The 25,317-nt window shown below is 35.8% G+C and overlaps 1 protein-coding gene across 1 annotated transcript in view; it reads left to right on the top strand.

The window, feature by feature from the left end:
- The window catches only part of RYR2 (ryanodine receptor 2), a gene marked incomplete at both ends in the record, with an annotated part of 441,781 nt that overhangs the window by 234,531 nt on the left and 181,933 nt on the right, over positions 1-25,317 (top strand). Inside the window, 8 exons of the mRNA XM_082305460.1 lie at positions 3,244-3,362; positions 3,792-3,925; positions 4,542-4,783; positions 8,559-8,751; positions 10,564-10,780; positions 12,710-12,814; positions 16,999-17,102; positions 21,591-21,674. Coding sequence (XP_082161586.1) covers positions 3,244-3,362; positions 3,792-3,925; positions 4,542-4,783; positions 8,559-8,751; positions 10,564-10,780; positions 12,710-12,814; positions 16,999-17,102; positions 21,591-21,674 — 1,198 coding nt within the window. The remainder of the gene's footprint in view (positions 1-3,243; positions 3,363-3,791; positions 3,926-4,541; positions 4,784-8,558; positions 8,752-10,563; positions 10,781-12,709; positions 12,815-16,998; positions 17,103-21,590; positions 21,675-25,317) is intronic.

The raw sequence follows: 25,317 nt of genomic DNA, 5'->3' as shown, positions 1-25,317 counted from the left end.
TCACTACAACCTCCTTTCAGGTAGTTGTAGAGAGCAATAAGGTCTCCCCTCAGCCTCCTCTTCTCCAGGCTAAACAACCCCAGCTCCCTCAGCCGCTCCTCATAAGACTTGTGCTCCAGACCCTTCACCAGCTTTGTTGCCCTTCTCTGGACACGCTCCAGCATCTCGATGTCCTTCTTGTAGTGAGGGGCCCAAAACTGAACCCAGTACTCGAGGTGCGGCCTCACCAGTGCCAAGTACAGGGGCACTATCACCTCCCTGGTCCTGCTGGCCATGCTATTCCTGATACAAGCCAGGATGCCATTGTCCCTCTTTGCCACCTGAGCACACTTCTGGCTCATGTTCAGGTGGCTGTCAACCAATGGCTTTCCACCATCACTACATTTCAGTCCTTGAGTAATCTGTACACTTTATTAGTGATGACAGCATATCTTCCTCCAGATCCCTGGAAAAAAACATTAAACAGTATTGGGATAAAAGGCGATGGTGCTGTAGGTTGTCTGATATTAGAACAAGAGAACTGAATGAAGTCAGATGACTGCAGCCATGACCGAAGTCACAGGGGAATTCCAATCCTCATTTTAATTCAGATTTTCTTGGGAAATAAAAATAAAACTACCTTTCAAATAGCAAGTAAATTAAAAGTAACCATTGTCTCTTCTGGCAGAGTAACTTGGTCTTAACAAGGATGGGAATCTAAAGAAAAAATTTAAAAATCTTTGTTGACATATGACCGTTCATATTCTTCACGTCTTTTTATCCCTCTGTAAGAATTCTTCACAGCCCAATTTCTGTCCTTTATAAGAGAATTTTTTGTTGTTTTTTCTTTATGAGGGGGTCTAGAGTTTATTTGGTTGCGTTGGTCTTTTTACTTTTGTTTTTAATAGAGCTATACCTTGATCCAAGTGCAAGCAAATATAATACACGTTGGTCTGAAATTAACAATTTAAAAAAAATAATTGATGAACTAGAGGTATTTTAGTCTTTGCTGGTGCATAACAATGGAACATGTTCTAAGTCTACGGATGCATATCTTTGCATAGGTAGGTTATTTCTATAAGTTGTTAAAGGAGTTTAATATTCCTTTCCTCAATAAGATACTTGGGAAATTCTCCAGATGGGGTTTTCTGCTGAAAAGACAATAGATTAGACTTGGAACTCCTGGCCGTTTATATTCCTCATAAATAATGGTTTTAATACCAGTCTGTAATTGTTTCATAGTTATTACTTATTTCATTGCATTTCATTATTCACTGCATAAGCATGCATTTCATACTTAGCAGAAACAGATATACTGTTTCCAACAATTTTTTTATATTCATTACTTTAAATTCTCTTCAGAGTTTCTGGTTTTCAGCTTTTCTTTTAATTTTTGCTTGGTTGTCTCTCAAATGTTTGCTCAATTAACTTTTAGTTTTCAGTTTTTGGTTTGTGAGAGGCTTTATGATCAGTTAGTTATAATGTTCCAGACTATATTGTATTGTTACCTAGGAATTATTTTAAAAAAGGAAAGGGGATGTGTAAACATTCCCCCAATAAAACAAAATACATATTATTTTTCCTTAAATTTGCGTTTTTAATTTTTTTCATTGCTTACAAATTGAAAAGCTTGTTTTTATTGTTTTCAAATTCAGAAAACCTCAGATGCATACTGAGGACAGTTATGTGGATGAACCACAATCTTTAAATTCTTAAATATTAGCTGTCATTTATTTATGATACACATTTTTTTTCAGTGGTTTATTCAAAACCAGTGGAAATCTAACAGAAAAGCACTCGCTCTCCTCTGTAAGCTTTAGATCCAATCTGGAACGTTAAGGTGAGCGGGAGGCAGCTAATCAGCATAAAGACTGTTTCAAATCTAATATTTCTGTGTCATAGAATCATAGAATCATTTAGGTTGGAAAAGACCTTTAAGATCATTGAGTCCAACTGTAAACCTAACACTGCCAAGTCCACCACTAAACCATGTCCCTAAGAACAACATCTGTGCATCTTTTAAATACCTCCAGGGATGGAGACTCAACCACTTCCCTGGGCAGCCTGTTCCAGTGAAATCTCAGTTCAGTTAGTAGCTTTTTGGAACTTTTTTTCTTAGCTGACCCTAGTCTTACTCAACTGTAGTGGCTGATGATCTCTTCCTCACTAGGATCAAAGAAAGACCAGAGTACTCTTACTGAGACAGCATTTTTGTTGATTTTTTTTTTGCCCATACCAAAGGGGGTTCACCTTGCTACATTTTTCTTTCAGAGGAAGAAAAGAACAGAAGACTCATGCTATGGATCGTGCTTTGCAAGGGTTAAGCTGAGTGTTTGGAGCCATGGCTTGAATGCAGGGATGAAGACAGAATGATGAGAGATATATAGGGCAAATAGGAATTGTGTATCTCTAGGTTTAAGACTGCTTCTCAGCTTTCCCTCAGTGCTCTTTTCTCATTGTGGCAACAACTGTAGCAACTGATAATGATGAACCACAGGCATAATATTTGTCTTTGCCAAATGTGGAAGATCCCAAAGCAAGCGATGACTTGATCCAGTACACATGGGGGCCTGTTTTACTGCCCCGTTGGAGGGAACCATTTTAAGGCTAATGATTCTTGATGGCAGTGACTGCTGCCTTATTGGTATTGGAAGTGCATTTTATTGAGGGGCCACGGGAGATTTAGTGGTTCTTTACTTTCTTGCACATCTTGGTTTCATGCTGGTTTCTACTTGTTCGCTCTTTTAAGAACATCACTGTGGCTCTCAGTATAGCTGTTACATACACAAAGAAAACTATGAACAGTGGCCCAGTAGACTGGGAATTTACCTCTGCTCTCTAATTCAGAGGTATATGATTCTGTTAGTGGTTCATATGGTTTCCTAAGGGAAGAAATGGAAAACTGTAAATATGGAATGCATATTTTATGTATATAATACGTATGTAGTGTGAAGTCTTCACCTTTTGAAGCCACTGAAAATCAGTATTTTACCCAGTTTGTTTGAATTTGTGAGTGTTGATCATTGCATTTATTACTTAAAATTTCAAATTAATTTACAGGTTTTTTCATGTCCTTTCTGATTTTTTACTACATTCACTTATTTTAGGAAATCTAGAAATACATCAGTCCTGTTTTGGTTTTGTTCATCATATACAACGATTTTTGAAGCTATTCCATGATGCTGAGCAATGTATTAGGAAGTATTATATGCAGTTATGATTTTATATGCACTTTGAATCAACAGTTTTTCTCTTTTTTCACAGGAATTCTAGAGGTTTTACACTGTGTGCTGGTAGAAAGCCCAGAAGCTCTAAACATTATTAAGGAAGGACATATTAAATCAATCATCTGTCTCTTGGACAAACATGGAAGAAACCATAAGGTAGGCAAAGAAGAGACAAGCATATTTAGGTGAACATTTGTGAACAAAGCAAGCATGTTGTTCTGTGTAGAAGTTAGATTTCAAATAGTTTAATACTGTATTCATAATTAGGAATGAAACTTTTCCTAAAAGGCATATGAGCAGTTTGAAGAAGCAAGGGAAACATTATCTTCTTTTTAATGAAAACATTGATACACACTGAATCTCAAGGGAAGCAGGAAGAATATATCTTAATATTGTTAGGAGAATTTCAGAATTGTTGTAAAATAAAACTACTATGTTGGATGAATTACATACCCTTATATGTCCTCCAGTAACAAGGTATATAGCATTATATTGCCTGAAGTAACTCACAGTGATTATGAGCTCTTCAGCATGAAAAAATATTTAAGATGAAAAGAATCTTTTTTTTTTTTTTTTTTTTTTCAGGTTTTGGATGTTTTGTGTTCTCTCTGTGTTTGTCATGGAGTAGCTGTGCGGTCTAATCAACATCTAATCTGTGATAATCTCCTGCCAGGAAGAGATCTGCTCTTACAGACACGGCTTGTCAACCACGTGAGCAGGTAAAAAGAAAAAGAAAAAAAATCTGTATCTATGAACAAAGCAGAATAAAACTTGTGGTTAAAAGAAACAGTCACTACAGAAAACCTGTTTTACTTCCAAAAATTTTGTTAAGATATTTTATTCTTACTAGTAAATTACTGAACTACACAAAACTTGGAATAAAGAAGGAAGAGGTAGAAGAGAATTTTTAAATAGATTGACACTTTACTTTTGTATCTTTGTAAATGTTATTCTCTTGAATGGATTATCAGCATTATAGGATGCAGTTTGCTATATAAAATTAAACCTGCAGTGTGTGCTTACTACCTTTTCATTGGTAACTGGTGAATAGCTGTCATTTTTCTAGGATTTAACATCTATTAAATGTTCAAACACATAAAATATTATTATTGGTATCTGAGTGAGGATACTGTTTCAGTTACTGAAACAAACACTTTTTTACTTTAACTGTGTAGAGCACTTTTCACCAGAATAAATAAATAAATAAATAAAAAACTTCTATTGTTTTAATCACACAAAACAATAATGAAATTTGAGTTTAATGAAAAGTCTGCAGTAGTTCTTCATGCTCTTGAGTTAAGTTTTTAATAACCACTTTTATTCTTTCTGGTTTAGCATGCGACCCAACATCTTCTTGGGGATTAGTGAAGGCTCTGCCCAATACAGAAAGTGGTACTATGAACTTATGGTGGACCATCTAGAGCCCTTCGTGACCGCAGAATCAACTCATCTACGAGTGGGCTGGGCTTCAACAGAGGGCTACTCACCGTATCCAGGAGGAGGAGCAGAATGGGGAGGAAATGGTGTTGGTGATGATTTGTATTCCTATGGCTTTGATGGTCTGCATCTGTGGTCAGGTATTCTGCGTTTTTTGTTTGCTTGGGGTTTTCCTTGTTGATGTTGTTGATTTGGTTTTTTTTGTTTTTTTTTTTTTTTTTTTTTTTTTTTTGTTTTGTTTTTTTTTTTTTTTTTTAATACTAGAACATTGTTTGCAGTTCTAGTGGATTTGTTTTCAACAGCAGCAAAGTGAATCAGATGTTTCAGTTGATACTAGGAATATACAGAAACAGTACCCTATATCAGAATATGTTTTAAGTTGACATTGAAAGTAATGCAGATGATAGAATAATAATTTATATTTCAGCCTGGGAATTATTTTTGCATTTTTTTCATAGTAACTATAAAGATTTTATTTAAAACTTCGAAGGTGCAAAAAATGAAGTCCAACAAACAGTCTGAATTCGTAATTCCTGAATTCCTGTGTGATAGGTTAAGAACAGCCTGAGAAATTTAATTCACAGGACACTCTCTTTTTTTGATTCTTTTTTTTTTTAACAGATTTTTAATACGGATTTTTAGTTTAGAAGTTTAGAAATACTTTAGAGGTGAAGATTTTTAAGTATGCTTTTTGCCATACGTTTTAAAACCAGATATTTTTCTGTAGTGATGATTTATTTACATACATTGTGACTGACTGTTTATTGCAAGACTTGCAGAATCACATTCCTAGCTTGCATATGGTGTGTTTGGTCAGGTATTCATCTTTAAAATGTTATTGTCTCAGCTTGGATCTATTCGTTAATAGTAATTTCTGTATACAAATTCTAGTGTTAAAGGAAACTTAACTGAGTATCTAAAGTACTTGTATTTACTGTTGATTCTGCAAATATCTTGTTCTCTCTTCAAACTGAGTTAGCTCAGCAAAATCAGAATAATAATAAAGAAAGCTTGTTCTCTTTTTCTTAATCTTTTTCACATAAATTAACTTTGTGAAAAGATTCCCAGATATCATTTGTAATGTGTAGTCCTACACATGGACAGTCCTAAACTTCTTGAAAAAAGTTTGTATTGTGGTTTCACCTTGTTGAGGAAAAATTTTTTCCTTTGATTTTGAGAGATTATTGGGCAGTGATGAACTGTAGAACTGACTGGAAACTGGGTTAGTCTCATTGGATTGGCAATTCTTGCCACTGCGAGGATACGAGCCAGTTTTCTAAAGCTCCTTATCAGACAAGAGAGACATTTTAGTGAGTCAGCTGTATGTGTCATTCAAGGTCTTTGAAGTTTTGAGGCATTGTGGCTTGGTACTTGGAAAAGAATACAGCTTTACATTTCAAAAGACTTTTCCAATCAAAACAGCAATGGATTGTATTAAGTAATAACATATTGACTGGAGTGGCATCTTAGGAAAGTACCTGCCACTTTGCCTCTCATGTATAGTGAGAATTACTTTGGAACAATGATGCATAATTAATGGTGTCATTAAAGCTGTGTCATAACTGAATTTGTTAAATAAAGTATTATTACAGAAGAACCAGAAAATAATGAGCCAACCAAAATAATTTTTGTAGTTAGGGTCCCTTTTAGGGAGGAAACAAAAGATTACTGAAAAATAAAATGATTTTTTCTACCCACCAGAAACTTTTTAATCAGAAATGTCACAAAAGAATAAATGAGCATGAAATGTTTGTGGTTCTCAAGTCAATAATCCAGCCCAGTTAAAAAAGTCAGACCACCTTTGTATATGCAATTTTTGTATATCAGTCTCTGTTGTGGATGCGGCTGGTAGATTTGAAAAGATTTCTGTCTTCATTGACATTGTCACGTAACACATACCTCTGAAACTTGGAAGGACTTTAAGTAGTCGAATGTTGAAAATCATGGCCTTTCTTCTTCTTCCACAATGCCAGGCTGCATCTTGGTAAGTCTCTGCAATGACATTTTGAAATAAACTTCTGAGCATGAAGCATTTACTGCATTAATGGATAGCAACAATAATTGCTACCCCTGAGTCTCTGTTTTGGACCAAGCCTTTACCAGAATCACATTTAATTTACATTTGTTTCTTCAGTCCTGCAATTACTTCTCTAATATGGAGAAATGGAACTCATAGATTTTTAAAGCCTAAGGCCAGAAAAGGCACTTTAGATCACTTGGTCTGAGTGTGTTCATCAAAGACCAGTACATATTTCTGTTAACAGTCAGCCTTGCATTGATCCCAATAAACCTATATTTGGCTAAATTTTAACATCTAAAAGGGCATCTAGTCTCACGTAGTATGCCTTAAGGAGATCAAGCATCCACTCTTCATTGGTAGCTCTTTTAGAGTTTAGTTATCCCTGCTATTAAATAATTGTCCCTTTCTGTGATTTATTTGAAACTAACTCTCAGCTGTTGTGATGTTTTTCTCTGCTGTGCTCTGTGAGTTTTGGGATGTAGAGCTGGCAGAAGGTAGTTTCCTTCCAGGCCATTCCGTACACTGTGACTGCTACTCTTGTTTCTCAGCAGTGTTTCCTATAGATTTCTTGATTTGTGAGGGGCCCTTGGGATTGCTCCATGTCATTCCCCTGTCTTTGCTCACGGAACTGACTATTCTTACAGCAACTGAGCTAAGGACATTCTGTCTTGAAAGGGTGTCGGGGAGCAGCGAGAGGAGCATCTGAAAACTTCCCCCCCCCCCCGCTGCTGACTGCCCTATCAAGAGGGGCAGATTGCACAAGAGCATCTGTCCTACAGTCTGCAGATTACGTGGCAGTATCAGGAAGTCATTTTCCATACGTAGAGTATCGGAAGCGTTTTTTATTTTTCTTTGGTGGGGGGTAGTGGTGTGTGCATGAAAATTTATCTGCAGAAGAATTACTGAGATTTTTTTCTTTTATTATTTTTGCTGCTGTTAAAAACATATGACATCTTCATCTTCTTGGAAATATAGTGCTTTTAGTTAAGTCCTTCATGTTTACAGAAGTTGGACAGCATAGTTAAAAAGTTAGTGCTCTGTTCTTAATATGCATTAGGGTTTATCTCTTGCAGACATTGCAGATCTAATTTTTGGAAAACATGTCTAGACATATTTTCATACAACTGCCATGCTTTTCTGTAAGTTTTCTGTTGTAGATGGCAGTAAATTTCAGAAACAGTCATTTCCTATTTCTGTATTCTATAGGTTATTTCTCTAGGGAAGCAGGTGTGCTTGTGTAAATGTAATTTGATGAAGAATGATCCTTTAGAATTCATACAAAACTTATTAAAGAAAAAAACATATATTACTGAATATATATGCCTCAAAATTGCTGCTGTCTTTGTATATGCCAGAAAAATGCTGGCTTGTGATTTGATTATGAAACCGAGTAGTATCATCTTATACAAGTTTGCAAGGGTACCACGATGTGGCCCTTAATAACAGGAAGTACCTTACTTGTTGTAAATAATTTTAAAATATGATACTTGTCCTTATCTTGAATAATGAAGCATTCTTTAGTAAAGTATACAGGTTTCATATTAGATACTAACGGTTGTTTTTCAATTTGCATTTCTACTACTGTGAGGAATAAAATTTAGTTTTCTTCGTTTTGACTGTTTATATGGGTATCAGTAATTACTTTCACTTAGATTAAATGTAATTTAATTGTATTATTTATGATAAAAATAGCTTTATAGATACAATTGCATGCTTCTATTCATATATTGCAAGCTTAAAATCAGGTCTTGGATGACCTGATTATAGGTTAGATATTTGTGTATTAATGTGTTTGTGCTCTATTGCTATGTTTTCTTTCTCTTTTTTTTAGGCTGCTGTGAAAACCTGCACAATTTTCAGAAGTTTTGTTAAACGTGTCTCCTTTACTTGCATAGGTTGTATAGCACGAACAGTAAATTCTCCCAACCAACATCTCTTAAGAACTGACGATGTTATTAGCTGCTGTTTGGACCTGAGTGCCCCCAGCATCTCTTTCCGGATAAATGGTCAGCCAGTTCAAGGAATGTTTGAGAATTTCAACATAGATGGCCTCTTCTTCCCAGTTGTCAGCTTCTCTGCAGGAATAAAGTTAGCATCCCGTGTAGTTTGGTTTTGTTTTTGTCTTTCCCCCACCCCGGTCTGTTTGTGTTAGGTTTTTTGGTTTTTTGTTTGTTTGTTTGTTTTTGGTTTTGTTTTTTTTTTTTTTTCCCTGTGTATGTGAATATGCTGAATATTTCCCTGGCTGTCTTTGCTCTCATTTCCCTTTCTGCTGTCATCTGCTTCTTTGGCACAGTTCCAGTTCTTGGATAGTGAAAGCTACAAAGGAGTCCTGAAGAGATAGTGCATCTGTTGTTTTTCAGCACACCAGTGTATTCAGGTGGTCTGCAGATAGACCTTAGAAACAGCTTCTTCATCGTTTCTTAGCTGACACATTGCTACACATCCACTCCAGGACAGCATTTTACGTACATCAGTCTTTGATACTAAAAATACATTTGCCCTAACTCACTTGTTATGAGGTAGCAACTGTTATTTGAAGATGCATTATCTACACTTACCTTAAGAAATGGTGGTGGTACACTTTCTTTTCAGCAGGATGAGTTAATATGAATTCAGTTGATCTGTATTCTGGTTGCTGTACTGGTTTTCTATAAAATTTCAAGTCACACTTGAGGTGCCAGACTTCTGCTTCCATGTATTGAATAGTTTGAGACTATAATATTAAAAAGGATTGTGTGATGTTCCAGCAGGGAGAATAACTTTAGCAGGACTGGCAAAGGTAAAGGCTGAAAGCTGATTTCTGTTGGAGACAGGGCAATGCTCTGTGAGGGATCATTCAAAGACTGCGGTGAATACTACAGAAGCTAAGAGCTATCACACAGTGGGCATACCAGCCTCTCATTCCAGATGCAAAATGCAGTTCTTTAGACTTTGCCTTGGATAATAAGGGAGATACAATGTGGTAAAACTGTAGACTTGCATGCTGTGAAGTGCAAAACTATAAACCTGCATGCTTTATTGCCATCATGAGAGAAATACTTGACAGATATTTGCGTGCTGAGTGTGTTTTTGGAGAGTCTTCTGGTATAGCATTGACAAAAATCTTGTAAAATACTCAGTAAATAGAAAAGAGACAAAATGATTCTGTTGTAAGGCTAGTTTTTTGGGTGTTTTTTTGATTCGTTCTGGATGGCAACGTTCTGGGAAGATTTTTCAGTATTATGTCATTGCTACTTCATGATCACCTCATTCACTGAATTTTTCAGTAACAAAAAACCATGACAAATTCACCAATCTGTAATAAATAAAAGAATGCTTTCCCCTAGGTTTCTACTAACATGACAAGTATATGTTTTAGGGAAGAAAATATGGGAGGTTTTTTTTTATTCTGTCCTAAGGATTTAATGTTCTGTGAGAGAAAAGAACTAACTGTATTCCATGGAGTTTTCAGGCTCATTTCTCAAAAGAGAGAGAATGGAGAACTCCTCAGTGGAGAGAGTTCAGACATGGTTGATTGATTACTCTGGGTTATAATCTCTACCTTCTGAGACTCAAAAGGCTGCTGCTTACTTCATAGGTGTGCTAAGTAAACCGATTATTCTATCTCTCTCTCCCTGTCTTCTCTTTTAGAACATGATTTAGAATACTTTTATGGAAGTGGAAGTTAACTAAAAGAAAGAATTGTTTACTTTTCTCCATATTTTTTGCACCTCCTACTTCATAAACTCCAGTACTAGTTAGAGGAAGTTGAACTGTAAACAATGGAAATAAGCTGCAACATTGATTTATTTTTTATTTCCTTTTTTTAAAAATGGCATTCAATAGTTGTTAGGCTTGCAAACTGATTAGGTTTGACACCAGAGGTGTCTCAGTTATCTAAAGTAACTCTGATGTTTACAGGGTACGTTTCTTGCTTGGAGGTCGCCATGGAGAGTTCAAGTTCCTTCCCCCACCTGGATATGCCCCTTGCTTTGAAGCTGTCCTACCGAAAGAGAAGCTGAAAGTGGAGCATAGCCGAGAGTACAAGCAGGATCGTAGCTATACAAGAGACCTACTGGGTCCCACTATCTCTCTGTCACAAGCAGCTTTCACTCCAGTTCCTGTAGATACCAGTCAGGTACGGAAACTGAAAGATTGCATTTTCATTTTTAAACACACATATTATAGGCCTATGTTATTTCACGTTTGATTGAATTTGTAGCTTGTCTCAAACTTGTTTTTTCCTGGGATTTGGTTGGTACATTCCATTGTGAGAAGCTGAAAAATGGTGCATAAAGTCCTGATAGTGCTCACTAGAAATTTCATATATTTCAGTTCACAAACACTATAATAAAGAATGTTTTACCCTTAACATTAGAGTAGGCAAAAAAAGAATATTTGAACTTCTTGTTCTGTTACTAGACATTTTTATTACTGTTTAATCAAAAACTCTGAAGACTTTGTGTTATCATAAGACTTTTAGACCAGCTTCAACCCTAATTCTTTACTGGACTTTCAGGTTACTGAGAGTGGCATTTGACGACACACTGTGGACAGTAAATGGCAGGCATCGAAGTTAGAGGGTTTTTTTGGGTTTGGTTTTTTTTGTTTGTTTGTTTTTGTTTTTGTTTTTGGTTTTGTTTTTTTTTTAACATAGTTGCAAAGAGCAGTAGTTCTTTGATACCAAAGAGCTCCATCTCTGATCACAGGTAACAAGAGTTCATTCTACACTGGACCAGAGTTTGAGATGATACAAATTTTTGTAAACTATGTGCTCAGATTTTACCATGTTTAGGAACTTGTTCCTGAAAAAAACACATAACAAAAGAAAAACCTGCTAGGTTTTTGCCATTATGTGCTAAATACAGCATTCTACATGTGTCATGTAATTATTGTTTTGTAACACCAACAATTAGGATAACATTATCATGATTCACAGCACTATTGTGCTGGTTTTGGCTGGGATAGAGTTAACTTTCTTCATAGTAGCTAGTACGGGGCTGTTTTTTGTGCTGATTTGTGCTGAAAATAGCATTGATAATACAGGGATGATTTAGTTACTGCTGAGCAGTGCTTGCACAGAGTCAAGGCCTTTCCTGCTTCTCACACCACCCCACCAGCGAGCAGGCTGGGGGTGCACAAGAAGCTGGGAGGGGACACATCTGGGACAGCTGACCCCAACTGGCCAAAGGGCTATTCCGTGCCATATGACATCATGCTCAGCATATAAAACTGGGGGAAGAAGAAGGAAGGGGGGGACGTTTGGAGTGATGGCATTTGTCTTCCCAAGTAACCATTGCACATGATGGAGCCCTGCTTTCCTGCAGATGGCTGAACACCTGCCTGCCCATGGGAAGCAGTAAATGAATTCCTTGTTTTGCTTCGCTTGCGTGCGTGGCTTTTGCTTTACCTATTAAACTGTCTTTATCTCAACCCATGAGTTTTCTCACTTTTACTCTCCTGATTCTGTCCCCCGTCCCACCGGGGATGAGTGAGTGAGTGGCTGTGTGGTGCTTAGTTGCCGGCTGGGATTAAAGCATGACAACTGTATATTTGAGGTCCCTGGTTTTTGAGGTAAAGCAGACTTGATTTCAAATTTTGGAGGTAGAGTGACGTGCCGTCCTGATTTCACTTGTCACCTGTCATCATCATCTAATTTTTTTTTTTTAATTTGTTTTCGGGGTTCAGTTCTCAAATATTTATATTTCTCTGAAGTGTTTTTCACAACATTACCTTGATTGTTGAGAATTTTAGCATATTTTAAGCTGAGAAATAGTATTGGTTTGAGTAGTTTCTAGCCAGCTGCCAGGAATGTATTCCATGCCATTTGGAGCTGTTGGATTTAAAATTGTTTTCGCCTGCTGGTCAAACTCAAACTTGTAAGTGCATAGGTTAAAGTATTTCTGTTGATCTAAGAATTCTCGCTCACTTTGGTCAGTAAGAACTGAGTGATAATTTAGGTTTAGTTGAGAGACCTAGTTTTCACAAAGTTTGTCTGTTATGAAAGTTTGGGTGATACTGTCAAGCAACTTATTTGTAACAGCCTCTTTCTCTCTTCTCTCTTTAGATTGTTTTGCCTCCCCACCTGGAAAGGATTAGAGAAAAATTAGCAGAGAACATCCATGAACTATGGGTTATGAATAAGATTGAACTTGGCTGGCAGTATGGACCAGTATGTACCTTCCAACTTAATTTTCTGTTAATTACGTAGTATTATTCAGCACATTGGTTTCAATATGCTAATGGGTCTGCATTTTATTTCCATCCTTCCAAAATTAGTAAGGTTTTAGACCCTTTCCAACAGAAGCAGGTGAAAACCAAAAGTGCTTGTATATTTCTGAACCCAAATTCTGGTATTAAAGCTGTTTGGTGCTGAAATTTTCAGCCAGTCTAACTGCCAGCACAGAAAGCACATAGTGGGTTTTTCACCTTCTATTTGTTCTCGGGGCAAGAAGTTCAGTTGCCTGGTGGAGTAAGCCAATAAATGTAGTTATTCTTGATTCACATGTACTGACTGACATAACTCTTTCAGAAGTCCCAAACTTATTTTTCATGCAAAATAAGTATTGCTTATAGGAAATTCCATTCAATCTGACTTGCTTCTTCCTTCTGTCCGCTTCTTCAGGCTCATGTCTGTATTAGGTGGTCCACATAGCTATTTCCTTATCTCTTTCTTACTTTTCATGGACTATGACAGAAAAAAAATACGTGGCTTCTGGCTTTGATACAAAATGCAGTCTATTTCATTGATTAGATTTTTTTTTTTTTTAAATCAATCATAAAAAAATCATACAAGCTAGTTATTTGGATCCCAAGTGGTGGTGTTTATGAAGAACTATTGCTGTGAAGAGTTTATAGAAACATACAGTAGATACTAGATGTAAATGTAGAAACATGTACAAATGTATAGAAACATATATGTATTCTATTTTTGTTACTAAAAAGATTTTGGTCTTTTGAGGAGTTCAGATTATGGATTTGATGTAACTGGGCATAGGTATTACATTTGGTGTAGCATACAGCAGCACTTAAAAAGATTTGATTAACAGAGAAGATCTCTAGATTTTTGTTGTTATTGTTGCTTCCCCCACCAAATCAAACACAAAACCCCAGTTAAATTAATGTGTCGAAACATTTTAATTGTGGTATAATCATACCAGCTGTGAAGCAATCTGCAGAAACTCTTAGTGTACCATTACTTACCATCAAGATTCTAATTGTACATTTGAAAACTATTCTAATTTAAACAATATATAGTAAGTATCAAGTTAAGCAGCGACAAATGTTGTAGTTATATTCAGAATGAAACCAGGTGCTAAATCTTTTAAGTTATTTAGCTTTCTCTCTCTAGCTTTAGTTGGATGTGCTCACTTTGGGAATGTGGCAAAGTGTATGCTGATCATCTGGAGACTGACACCTTTATCATATTGGTTTCTCACAAATGATTTAATCAGTTTGAGCCACTGTTGCCAATTCTAGTTATCTGAATTGATGCACTGCAGTTACTGAATACTAAGGGAAGGCATGAAACAGAAATTCCCTGCTTTAGATGCACAGATATGAATAATCTTAGTTAGATTTGGTCTTTATAATTCAGAGCGAGATGCATTATATATAGTAGCTAGCTTTTCTGAAAAAGTGCTGTTTTTTTCACCAAGTCAAAAAGTTTAAAGATTAAAAGACAGAGAATTTGTAGATTTAAATGTGTCTCCAGATTATTCAAAAAACTGCTGTAAATTGCATTTTATATTCACTTCTACATACCTGTTTCATCAGATCTGTGTGTAGCATCACCAAAGTGATACCCAGTATTGCATGTAATACTACTACTGCATTTTATAAATGTAACAAAGTAAAATAACAAGCTAATGTAGCAAAATTAAGGACTTTTGTTAACTGGCTTCATTATAAGTCTGAATATTAGTGGTATTTAGGTGTCCAACTTGAAATCATCAGATGCATCTGCATATCTTTGTTAAACTTCACTGTACATTTAAAACCAGCCACAAAAATTAAGAATTGATAGGTGTCACGAGTTCTGCAACTTATATAAGGTATTGGCAAGGCAGTAGATTTTTATATGGTGCTCAGAAAAAAAAAGGGGGGGCAGGAAGGCAACCTGCAAAATATGTTGAATATATAATAGAAGTATTATATATTGTAGCTGCAGAGTGAAAAGAGTGTCACTAGGGGAAATTCAATTAATGTTGGAATTCTGAGGAAAACAGCTGATGTCCAAGATTTAAATTAGCTGTACACAGATCTAAAGTAGTCCTTCTTATTGGAGACTATACTGAATCTTTATTAATGCAGATTACCATAGGTCTTAGAAAGATATCTGCAAATAAACATTTTCAGTGTCCGCTAAAAAATGTTTCTCATTTTAGCTGTTAATGATTTTGATCAAGTAGCTTGACAGTTGAATTGCTTGTATTGCCTGTCCAAAGAACATTAATCCCATCAAATGAAGATAAATATGGCCTGGAGATTGTAAATATTTTTCAATCCAAAACATAAACAAATGACTGCTGTTCAATTCGATAATTATTATGTGCTTAGATCAAAATGCAAAAATATGTTACTCGGAAATGTTATAGAGAAATGTGGGATTTTTTTCATGAGATTACACTACTACTCAATCATCTAGTTTATTTACAGTTTAGTTATTGTTACAGAAAAACACAAAACTGGCAAAAAAAGAAGATGATAGATAAAAAATAAATTTCAGCTATCGGTGATCCATGTTCATATTCACTCTCTGGGTACTCATGTATAATTAACACTCAGGACTTGAAATTAGAGAAACTTTATAAATAGGTTACGGTTTGCAGATGACTATGTTTCCTTCCCCTGCTCTAACACACAATGTTCATGTCCCAATATTATGATTTTATTTAAGTGTAATCTTAGATACTGCATACGGATTTATTGCCATGATGCTAGAGCTTTTTCATTTTAAGACATTTTTGTTAAAATATCCAAAGTAAAGCTATTCTATTTGACGCAGCATGCAGGGCAAGCAATCAGTTTGTGTGAGATAGATTATTTTTCTGAAAGTCAGAAATTTCATGCCAGTTTATATGCTACTGACTTTCTTACCCTTTTTAGACATCAAATCTGATTCTGTGTATGAGCAACAGATCAAGCTGTTGAGAACAGATTATACCCAGTTCAATGGTACCAATTCACTGAGAATTCCTGCCTTGGTCTTTTTTCAGCTAAACTAATTTAAAAGCCATCCTATATTCACCAATTGAGTAAAGATCAGTTTGGAAAAAGTAAAACAATTAGGCTTCCTAACTTCAACTGTTAACATTCCATTTTCCAGCCATTATCTGATTAATCAAAAGTTGTCAATTATGTTGTTTTTCAATAACTTTCACTTTGCAGCTTTAAAGATTAATATAAATGGTGAGCTTATGGTCCATGAACGATGGAGAGAAAAGTGTTTTACTATATGGGTAAAGACGTAGTCTCAACTGAGCAAATGTTAACACTTTCATTGGGATCTTTTAGTTAATATTTGCAAACCAATATTTTTTATCAAGCCTTCTAGCAAGATATAATCTTCGTAGATTTTGTTGACTGAGCTCTAGCACGATAAAGATGCAAAGCTGAGAGAAGTAGAATTCTCAGTTATCCCAGCCTCTCAGGTTGCCCTTCCTAGTTATGGCCAGTATTAGACTACACCTGTATAGAAGTAGTGCAGGTTAAAAATGTTTTTTGATCAAATCTTTAAGTTTATAAAATGTAGGATTTTGTAAATGATAGTCTTCATGACTCTGCTGTCACTACAGTAAAAGTAAATTAATGTTCCAGTCATTTGTGACTGCCGAACAGTTGCATTCTGCTTGTATGCTACTGGACATAATTAAGAAACAAGCATTCTCTTAATTAAGAGATGGGGTAGATTTATCCTTTCTGTCGTTACTTTTGTAGGCTAAGAACTTCAGTACCATTCATATCAACATATTTATACAAACTGGATGCATAATTTTTTCAAACATGGTCCTGAAGATGAGTTGTTATTTTATGGCTGTATGTCAAAACATAACATAGATTGCACTATTCTTGAACTTTGCATATTTGTTGTGAACATCTGTATAATGAAATGTACAAATTAGCATTTATTCCACTTGAGATCTGTAAATCTGAAGTTTATTTGCAAATGCAAATTCTGCCTTACTTGAACAGAATGATCTTGCTCTGAGAATACAGAATACTTTCTGTTTTGAAGTGTTGTTCAGTTTCAGTAATTCTGACAGGATCAGCTTGAAGTACTTTGTGTTTTAGAGTGTTTTAAAATTTCTTCTAGTTTTTAAGAACGTTAAACTTATTTCTTTCCTGTCTTTTCAGGTTAGAGATGACAACAAAAGACAACACCCGTGCTTAGTGGAGTTCTCAAAATTGCCGGAGCAGGAAAGAAATTATAACTTGCAAATGTCACTTGAAACACTGAAGTAAGTTGCTAGAACTTTTGAAGCTTATAGTGAGAGTTTCCTAAGAAGTTGCAGTTTCCAGAATTATAATTTGATATGTGAATTACCATTTGATGTGTAGGTGAGGGTAATAATATGAAAATGAGGGATTGAGATACATTAATGAATGATGTATTTGGCCTTGAAAATGGCTTTGATAGTCTTTCTTTTTAATATCTATGGAATTTTAGAATTATTGTGGTAATGCTGATTATGAAATGGCAACTCAGGCAGTTTTCATCTAGTTTGGAGGAAAGAAATAGATCCAAGATTTGAAAACACCTCTTCCCTTCTTGTTTGGTTTAATGCAATTTAGTTTAATTACTTTTAATTGTCTTTATTGATAAAGCACACTTTGACAATCAATAGTTATTTTTTGGATGTGACTAATGATGAGCTTTGCTTCAGGACCCCTTGCTGCTATTTCTGTGTCATGTGTGCATATTGCCACAAAACAGTAGTAAGCATTCCCTCCTTTTGTGGATGAGTGGTTAGATGTGTGAATGTTGTGGAAGCTCTCCAGTTGGAATGCTAGAAAATTTCAGTGGGATGTTAATGGGTTTGTTCAAGTAATCTAGTTATCTGGCTCACAAAGATACAATTCCTTATCTCAGCTTTGTCAATCAAGCAGGTGTGAGTTCTAACTTTGCTGTGAATGCATTGCAAATCTATTAGTGTAAGTAATTTCTTCCATATGTAGCATTGCATGTAGCCAACATGTTAAAATATTTCTCAAACTGATAAATGCCCAGGGGTATGTGTGGTTCTCCAGTCACTCCTCTTTACAATCCATTGAAATCTAACCTTTTTTTTTTTTTTTTCTTGTTAAAATACAGTTGCTTTTCCCTGTTCAGAGTGTTACCAAAGGATGACTATCTGCATGTGATACTACTTTTCTGGGAATATTTGTACTATATTATTAAAAATTTTGCCATGTAAACTGATAGTGCAATATAGTGTTTACACTCATAATATAAGGACTTTATGTCCTCATAGTAGAAAGTTGGTAGAACACTCCTCCTAGAATTTCTTGTAGTGTCTTTCTCTGGTCAGCTTCTCTGCACTATTTACTGATGCATCATTCCCACAGTAAGTAAATTACTCAACAAAAACCATATTTACGACCCTAAGTGTTAAACAGTTCCTGGAGGGATATTGTGGCATTATTTAGAGATAAAGCATTTAGAGATAAATGGAACTCCATTGGAGGCAAGAAAATAAGTTCATATTTGTCTTCAGCTAGATACAAGAATTTCAAGGAAAGCTTTTGAGACCTCTGTCAACACAACAATGTGCTAAGAATCCAGAATAGCGTCTTCCTTTCCATTTTATGAAACTACAAAAGATGATGTCATTAACTTTCCCTGCAGTTGGATCTTATGCTGGAATAATCTATATAATAAGGCTCAGGCATCATAAAAATCACGCTCTCAGAATTAAATGCGCACTCCTAATGTTTCAGTAAATAGGAAACAAATTTTAGTTGTCCTTATATGATTAGTGGTTCAGGACACAATGCTTTTCTAAATCTAACCCTGACAAAAAAAAAAAAAAAAGGTTTTATAAACATATAAATTATGGATTACTTTTATTTTAGTAATTTTATTACTTACTCTAGAGCAAGCCTTTTCATTAAATGGATAGTATCCAAAACATAAAGTATTCAGTCTTTCTATGGATTTCAAAATTTGTATGCTTACTGAGCTCAGTCTTCATTTCATTTTTGTATTAGTCCTTGTTTTCTGAAGTATGCAGTTCTAATTTTGCAATATCATGTTGTATTTACCACGTAGACATCTGTTGTTCAGGGATTAGAATATGCATGTCTCGCTCAGTTCATTTCTGCAAACTTGCAAAGGTGGAAAAATTAGTGCACTTACCCATTCTAGATGATCCATACTGTGATGACTTGAATTGTAAGCTACTTCTTTACTAGTTCTTTACTACATGTTTCTAGTCTACTAGCAGTCAACTGCAATGGGAGACAACAGGGAACAGGGAAAGAAAATGCTCTTTTAAAACTTCCTCTAGTCAGCTATATACTATATTCTTTAAAATTTGCATTAAACTGTGTACTGCATACTTGAAGTAGTTGCAAGACATGAAGAATATCTTTTACTGCAATTGTTGTTTTTTTGTTTTGGGTTTTTTGTTTTGTTTTGGGTTTTTTGTTTTGTTTTGGGTTTTTTGGTTTTTGTTTTGGGTTTTTTGGTTTTTGTTTTGTTTTGTTTTTGTTTTTTTTTTTTTGTTTTGGTGGGGTTTTTTTTTTGTTGGTTTGTTGCCAGGTTTGCTGCCAGCTCTAGTAGATGAGAGAGACAGAATGCAAGGAAGTTCTGAGTCATATTATCTGACACAACATTTCTTTTCAATGTATTGAGATCTCTGTATATTTTTCAGTATGATTGAATACTTTTATGAACTATAAAAATGATTTACTACATGAAATGTCAAGATTCAGGCATGAGTTACCTCTGAAAATGTCATGGGATTAAAATATGCTTGCTCATACTGTTTCTGCACATTCTTATGTATATTTTGTAGTTTGATCTTGTGGTGGGGTTTTTTTTGTTTTGTTTTGTTTTGTTTTTCTGATGCTTCCTATTTTGTGACTGACTTTCCCAGTTGTGTGTGATAATTGCATGTATTAATATCATGCTGAGGGCTGCATTCAGCCACTTCTAGTTTTCTTGTTTAGCTTTGAAGTGCTTTAGGGGTCTTTCAGGTTCTACCAGTATGGATGAGTCTGCCTGAAAAGTAAATGGAAGTGTTAACTAAAATCTAACTCTTGGTTCACAGTTGCCTTTTTATCATGCTGTGACTCTTTGATTTGAATTTGCTGTGTCTGGGTGGAGATAATGTAGGGTTCAAATTCCTGTCTTACATTACAAGAAAATTAGGGTTAGCAGGGGTTAGCTCCTCTGTACTGCTTTCCACTGTTTGATAACGTTCTCTTATTTATGCTGGTGATAGCTGTGTAGGAATCAGGTACAATTTATGCCAATTGAAATTTAGCTGCATGGAGTATTCCTAGCAGATAGTGTGTTTTGCAGGAGGTGGACACTGCATGTTGATTTTCTCATATCTGATTTTACCATCTAATTTTAAATCAGGGTTCACAGACCATAACAGTAGGATTTACTTCATGTAGCTAGCACTAAAAATATGCTGTAAGAATCTCCTTGAAACATACGACTCATCTGCCAAGAGAAATACTGCCAGAGCAATATTTATGCTTTTTTTTTTTCCCGCAGTCAGTTCAAGAGTAATAAATATAGTTAAAGCAAGGCTAGAAAATACTGTTTTGACTAGAGACAAGAACAAATAAAAACCTTTTTTCCCAGCTTTCTTCCACATTGGGAAAATTGGGAATGGAGCCCAAGGTTTACACTTGTGATTTCTTTTGTGTAATCAAAGATGTGGGTGTCACCTTCAGATTTTGAGAACCTTCTGATCTGACTCCAAAGTGGCCTCTGACTTTTGTCCAGGATTTCTTTTCGTTTCAGTGTCAATAGTTTAGTAATGCACCTAGGCTAAAGAAACTAAGACTTGATAACCCAGTGTTGAATGTAAGTACAGGAACAAATAATTGATGAGTTACAGATCAAATCCTGGAGGTGAATGAGACTTAAGATTTATACTGCTGGATAGTGTGACTGTAAGGACAGGAAGAGGTCTGAAGTAATCAGAAACCTGATTAATACTGTTGACCCTGTTGTAAGGTTATGTAGAGAGTGTTCGTTTTCTGATATGAGCTGCATCTTGCAGAGTCAGGCCAGAATGCACTGCCTGGGTCAGTGGCTCTGTGGCAGAAGTCCTGTGGTACACGACACACCCTGTCTAGCTTGAATCCTTTTCTCTGAAGTGGATTAATGTGCAACATCTGTACTGAGCATTAAGACGGCAGTTTTGGCGTAATGCTTATCATGCGTTCTGCTCTCAGTCCTCTCTTCAGTAGCATGTCCTAACAAAATCCAGATCCAATTAAAATCTCTGAATAACAGCCTCTCTTTGTAAAGAAGACACTTTCTAAGGATAACAAGTAACATTTCCTGTCTTTTCCCCTTTCATCAGCTTTGAAGTAAATAATATAACATTAAAATTTTTAGATAGAAAGCAGTATGAATGAGTATATAAGCAGTATGAATAAGTATATAAAGCAGAAATATATATTTCAAGGCCAGGGAATCTTTCAACTGATGCCTCATATAGATGAAATACACTGTATGATAGTTCCATTATGAAGTAGTCCACTCATATTTTTACTAAAATTTTTAGGAACATCTTGTGGCATTTTCTTAACACTATCAGAAAGCTTATTACATATACAAAAAGGCTGGTGTCGATCTTCCCATAGTATATTGTTTTCATTCCCATAGGTCTCATTGGTTGTATAGTGCCATTTCTATACCCAGCAGCAACTCTGAATATAAAAACGTTGGCAGTAATTTATCTCTGATTTCTGTGCCCTAGAACCCTGCTGGCATTAGGCTGCCATGTTGGAATTGCTGATGAACATGCTGAAGAAAAAGTGAAAAAAATGAAACTTCCAAAGAAGTAAGTTGAAATTCAAATGCATCTTTTTGTTAGGTAGTGTGAATTAAGTGAACTGTATTTTAACAATTTGATATTTCTATTGCTAGTTTTATTGGTACTTGGGTATGCATGTATGCATATAAATTTTCAGAAGTTTACACACACCTTCATTCGCACCTTTTCTTTTAGATGTTTACAGTCTGATGTGTAGACAAAGTTTAGTTTTTCCGTGATTCATTGAAATGTCTGGCATTCATTGTTACATAGTTCTTTTATATATGGAGCGAACTGCAGAAACTTGATAAAGAATTATTACAGCAAACTTGTGAATAAATGTGGCTCTGCTGCAAATATTTAAAGGTAGCCCTTTTGAAAGTCCCTAGAATGGCCATCTAGTGACTTGAAGCGGAGAGAACTGGTATAGCTGCCTGACTTTTCCCTGAGTGATCGATTGGCAACAGCATTGGTAGAGCTGGGCTGAGGCTGGTATGGTATAGTGGCCTCCACTACCGCAGCTCTGAAACCAGGTCTCATGGCCCAGCCAAGGTGCCCTGGCTTCTTCCTTAGCACCAGTGTGCCTCCCAGTTTGGGAATGAAGAATTTGGGTAATTAAACACAGTTGAAAGTAATGAAACTGCACTTGGTGATAAGCATATGACAGCCCTACGGCCCAACATACATTTGAGCCCATGGTTTATAAGTTTGTCTAGATTGGTATAAAATTCAGTGGGATCAAGGAGGATTATGATGTGTATAAAACCTGAAAGGTAAAGGTCATAGTTTCAGCATGAGAGAATTCCTGTGTGTTCCGTTATTCCTGAATTTAAATTAGTAATTTAGTTTCCTTGGCTATGACTAAGAGCAATGGTAACTGCTAGTTGCTAAGTTGTTACCACCAGCAGCAACTCATAGCTCTTCACAGGGATGTGCTCTGCGCAGAAATAGATGTTCCTCTGCTATTGCATATCTCCATTATTCACAGTAGCCTTTCACTGACCCGTACCTTCAAATTCTATACACTGCATCCCTAAGGCCCATATAATACCCCCAAGCCCATGTTTAACTAAAGCATGCCTTCCTTCTTCCTTTTGTGAGCCAAAAGCACATGCCCCATTCTGGCAAGGTTCCTGCAGGCTTCTGGGTAATACTTTACTGTGAGGTAGCTATAAGAACCTGGACCCTCAAGTCTTTGATATATACCACACTGCACGGATTTACGTACCATTGGTATCACAGTTTCAGAATCCCCGATGTGGTCGCTTCACAAGACTAAATGAGAATAAGAGCAAGGGATTAGTTTAAATTTCCCAAAACTGTTCTTCAGTTTTGGTATCCCAAAATAACTGCGTGTAAGTCTAAAAAGAAGAGATATCTATAGCCTTCTGTATTTTTGTTCTGAACTTCCTGGGCGGAAATGTATATGCATCTGCAAGATTGTTCAAGTGAACTAGATTTGATGCTTTTGAAAAACTGCAGCTAAATTGCAAGTCTGAAGAAATTATACTTCCTAATTTAAGAAGAGTGATAATGCTGAGTCTTTTTAATGTCACTAAGAGTCATAACTTTAGAAACCTGAGGTCCCACTATACATACCAAGTCAGAATTTTGATACCTCACATACAATGGATAGAAAAAATGAGTAAAAAGGAAAGAAAAAAAAATTGTGGCTACATTCTCAATAGCATCTGATGTTTGTTGAGCAAAACGAGCAAAAATTTCATGGTCTAGATACAGTTGTGCACGTTTTTTGTGGGATACAGTCCTGGAGAGAAGAAGGGTTGCTCTTTCACAATTAGACTAGACTTAACCAAACAAAAAAACAAAACCAAACCAAAAAGTTACAGGAGGTAGTGTGTGAAAAGCTAAATTTTTGATGGGAGATGTCACTTCCTGTGTTTGCTAGTTCTTTCTCTTCCTGTAGGTGATACAAATGCGTTATCCCAACACTTTGTCAATTTTCCCATGATAACTTATTAAGTTCTCGTATCTGCCTGACACAAAAACTTTATGCTATTATGAAAAACAAAAGCAACAGACATCACTTGAATGAAATTAGCTCATCTGCTCTACTGTTCAATAAATTTTTCAACCTTACTTTGTACATTCTTGTCTGTCTTCTTAACCCTTTGCTTTACCGTTTCTGCCATCCTGTTGTAACAATGAAGATTGTAAAATGCTAAGAACAATTTATATTTGTGTCAGTCCTTTTGGCATCACAGCCACACTGGTTACAAGTTGGGGAAAATCGCATTTTTAACTGACAGTTGTGCCAGAATTTTGCCTTTTCTAACGCAGCATCACTCCACAAAAGAGTTTTTTTGGACCATTTTGAACAACTAGCTGAAGTGTACTGCAAACAGAGCTTTTGCTGATGGAATTTCTCTTTCTATTAGGAAGTTTTTTCCTGTTATAACTTTAGGTTTTTGAATAAACCATCCTTCAATAACCTTTTATTTTAAAATATCTCCCTGAAATATTCAAAGTCTTTATTTTAATAAATTCTAAATACTTAGTGTTTCTATGAGTTAAAAAGTCTAAAGGAAATGGGAAAAGAAAAAAGAATTGTCAGAATGAAAAGAAAAAAGTTTTAAAAAAAATTCCACTATGTTTAATTTTCTCTTGTAAAAAAACTCACGTAGACTGCTGAAAATTTTACTCAAGAGTGCAGAGTATGGACTAAGATCACTTGAAAACCTATCTACCACTTTTTCTGTAACTTCAGGTGGTGGCGCAAATAAAAATTCCATTATACTTGTTATAAATCAGTGGCAGATCAATATGGTAGTGATAATGTCCTGTTGAAGCAGCTAAATTTTCAGCTTGAAAATTATTGCACATTACCTACTTCTGAAAAAAGTTGTTAACATAAGGCCAGCAGAGACACCGAGCAAGACAAGACCAGTAAGATACTGACGAGCAGACTACTGGGCAGGAGCTGGGATTTTAGCTACCCGTTTCAACTAGTATCAGTCTGCAGCTAAAGACAATTCTCCAACATGAATTTGTACACACAATATGCTTTTGTTATTTTCCTTAGTATCCATTGATACTTATCCTTGATGAGTGTTCATTTGCATCCTGAAATAAGGTATACACATCCTCTGTGACAAAATAATGAGGCTCCTGGTTCTTTGACCCTGCTCTTATACCGAAGTAGCTGTGGCTATCGTAGCTTTTATATTCACAACGTAACAATTGTGCAGGGGAGTGTGACAGGAACGAACACAGTCATTGCCAGCCTGACGAACGTGTTAATTCTGTATGATTCACTATTCCCATTACTGACTGGTTTTACTCATCTCACTGACGCGACTTCACAGCCCCCTGAGGAGACGCAACCGTTGAGGGCAGTTAGCGAGCGCGTGGGGGATCGAAGCACAACTGCCAACTGCTCGCTTAATGCTGTAACAGACATTTGCTGGTTGGTAGCTGTATGAATGGTTGATTTTGGATTGACGGTCTTCAGTTGTTGTTTGCAGACTGAAACTTTTTTTTTTTTTTTTAATGTGGTAATTTTGAAGGACGGTCCAGCCTCATGTTTATAGATGATAATCCCCCTTAAATACTCGCTTGTTTTCAATTATTGTTTTCAACCAATAACTTGTTTAAATGGGTTTTAGAATAGTTATCACAGAAGAGAATTAATTAAATTTGTAAAGTATTT

Source organism: Platalea leucorodia (genome assembly GCF_965183815.1).
Source record: "Platalea leucorodia genome assembly, chromosome: 3".
NCBI classification, from domain to species: Eukaryota; Metazoa; Chordata; class Aves; order Pelecaniformes; family Threskiornithidae; genus Platalea; species Platalea leucorodia.
Note: the sequence above shows the minus strand (reverse complement) of the source record. Positions and strands in the feature narration are given on the sequence as shown.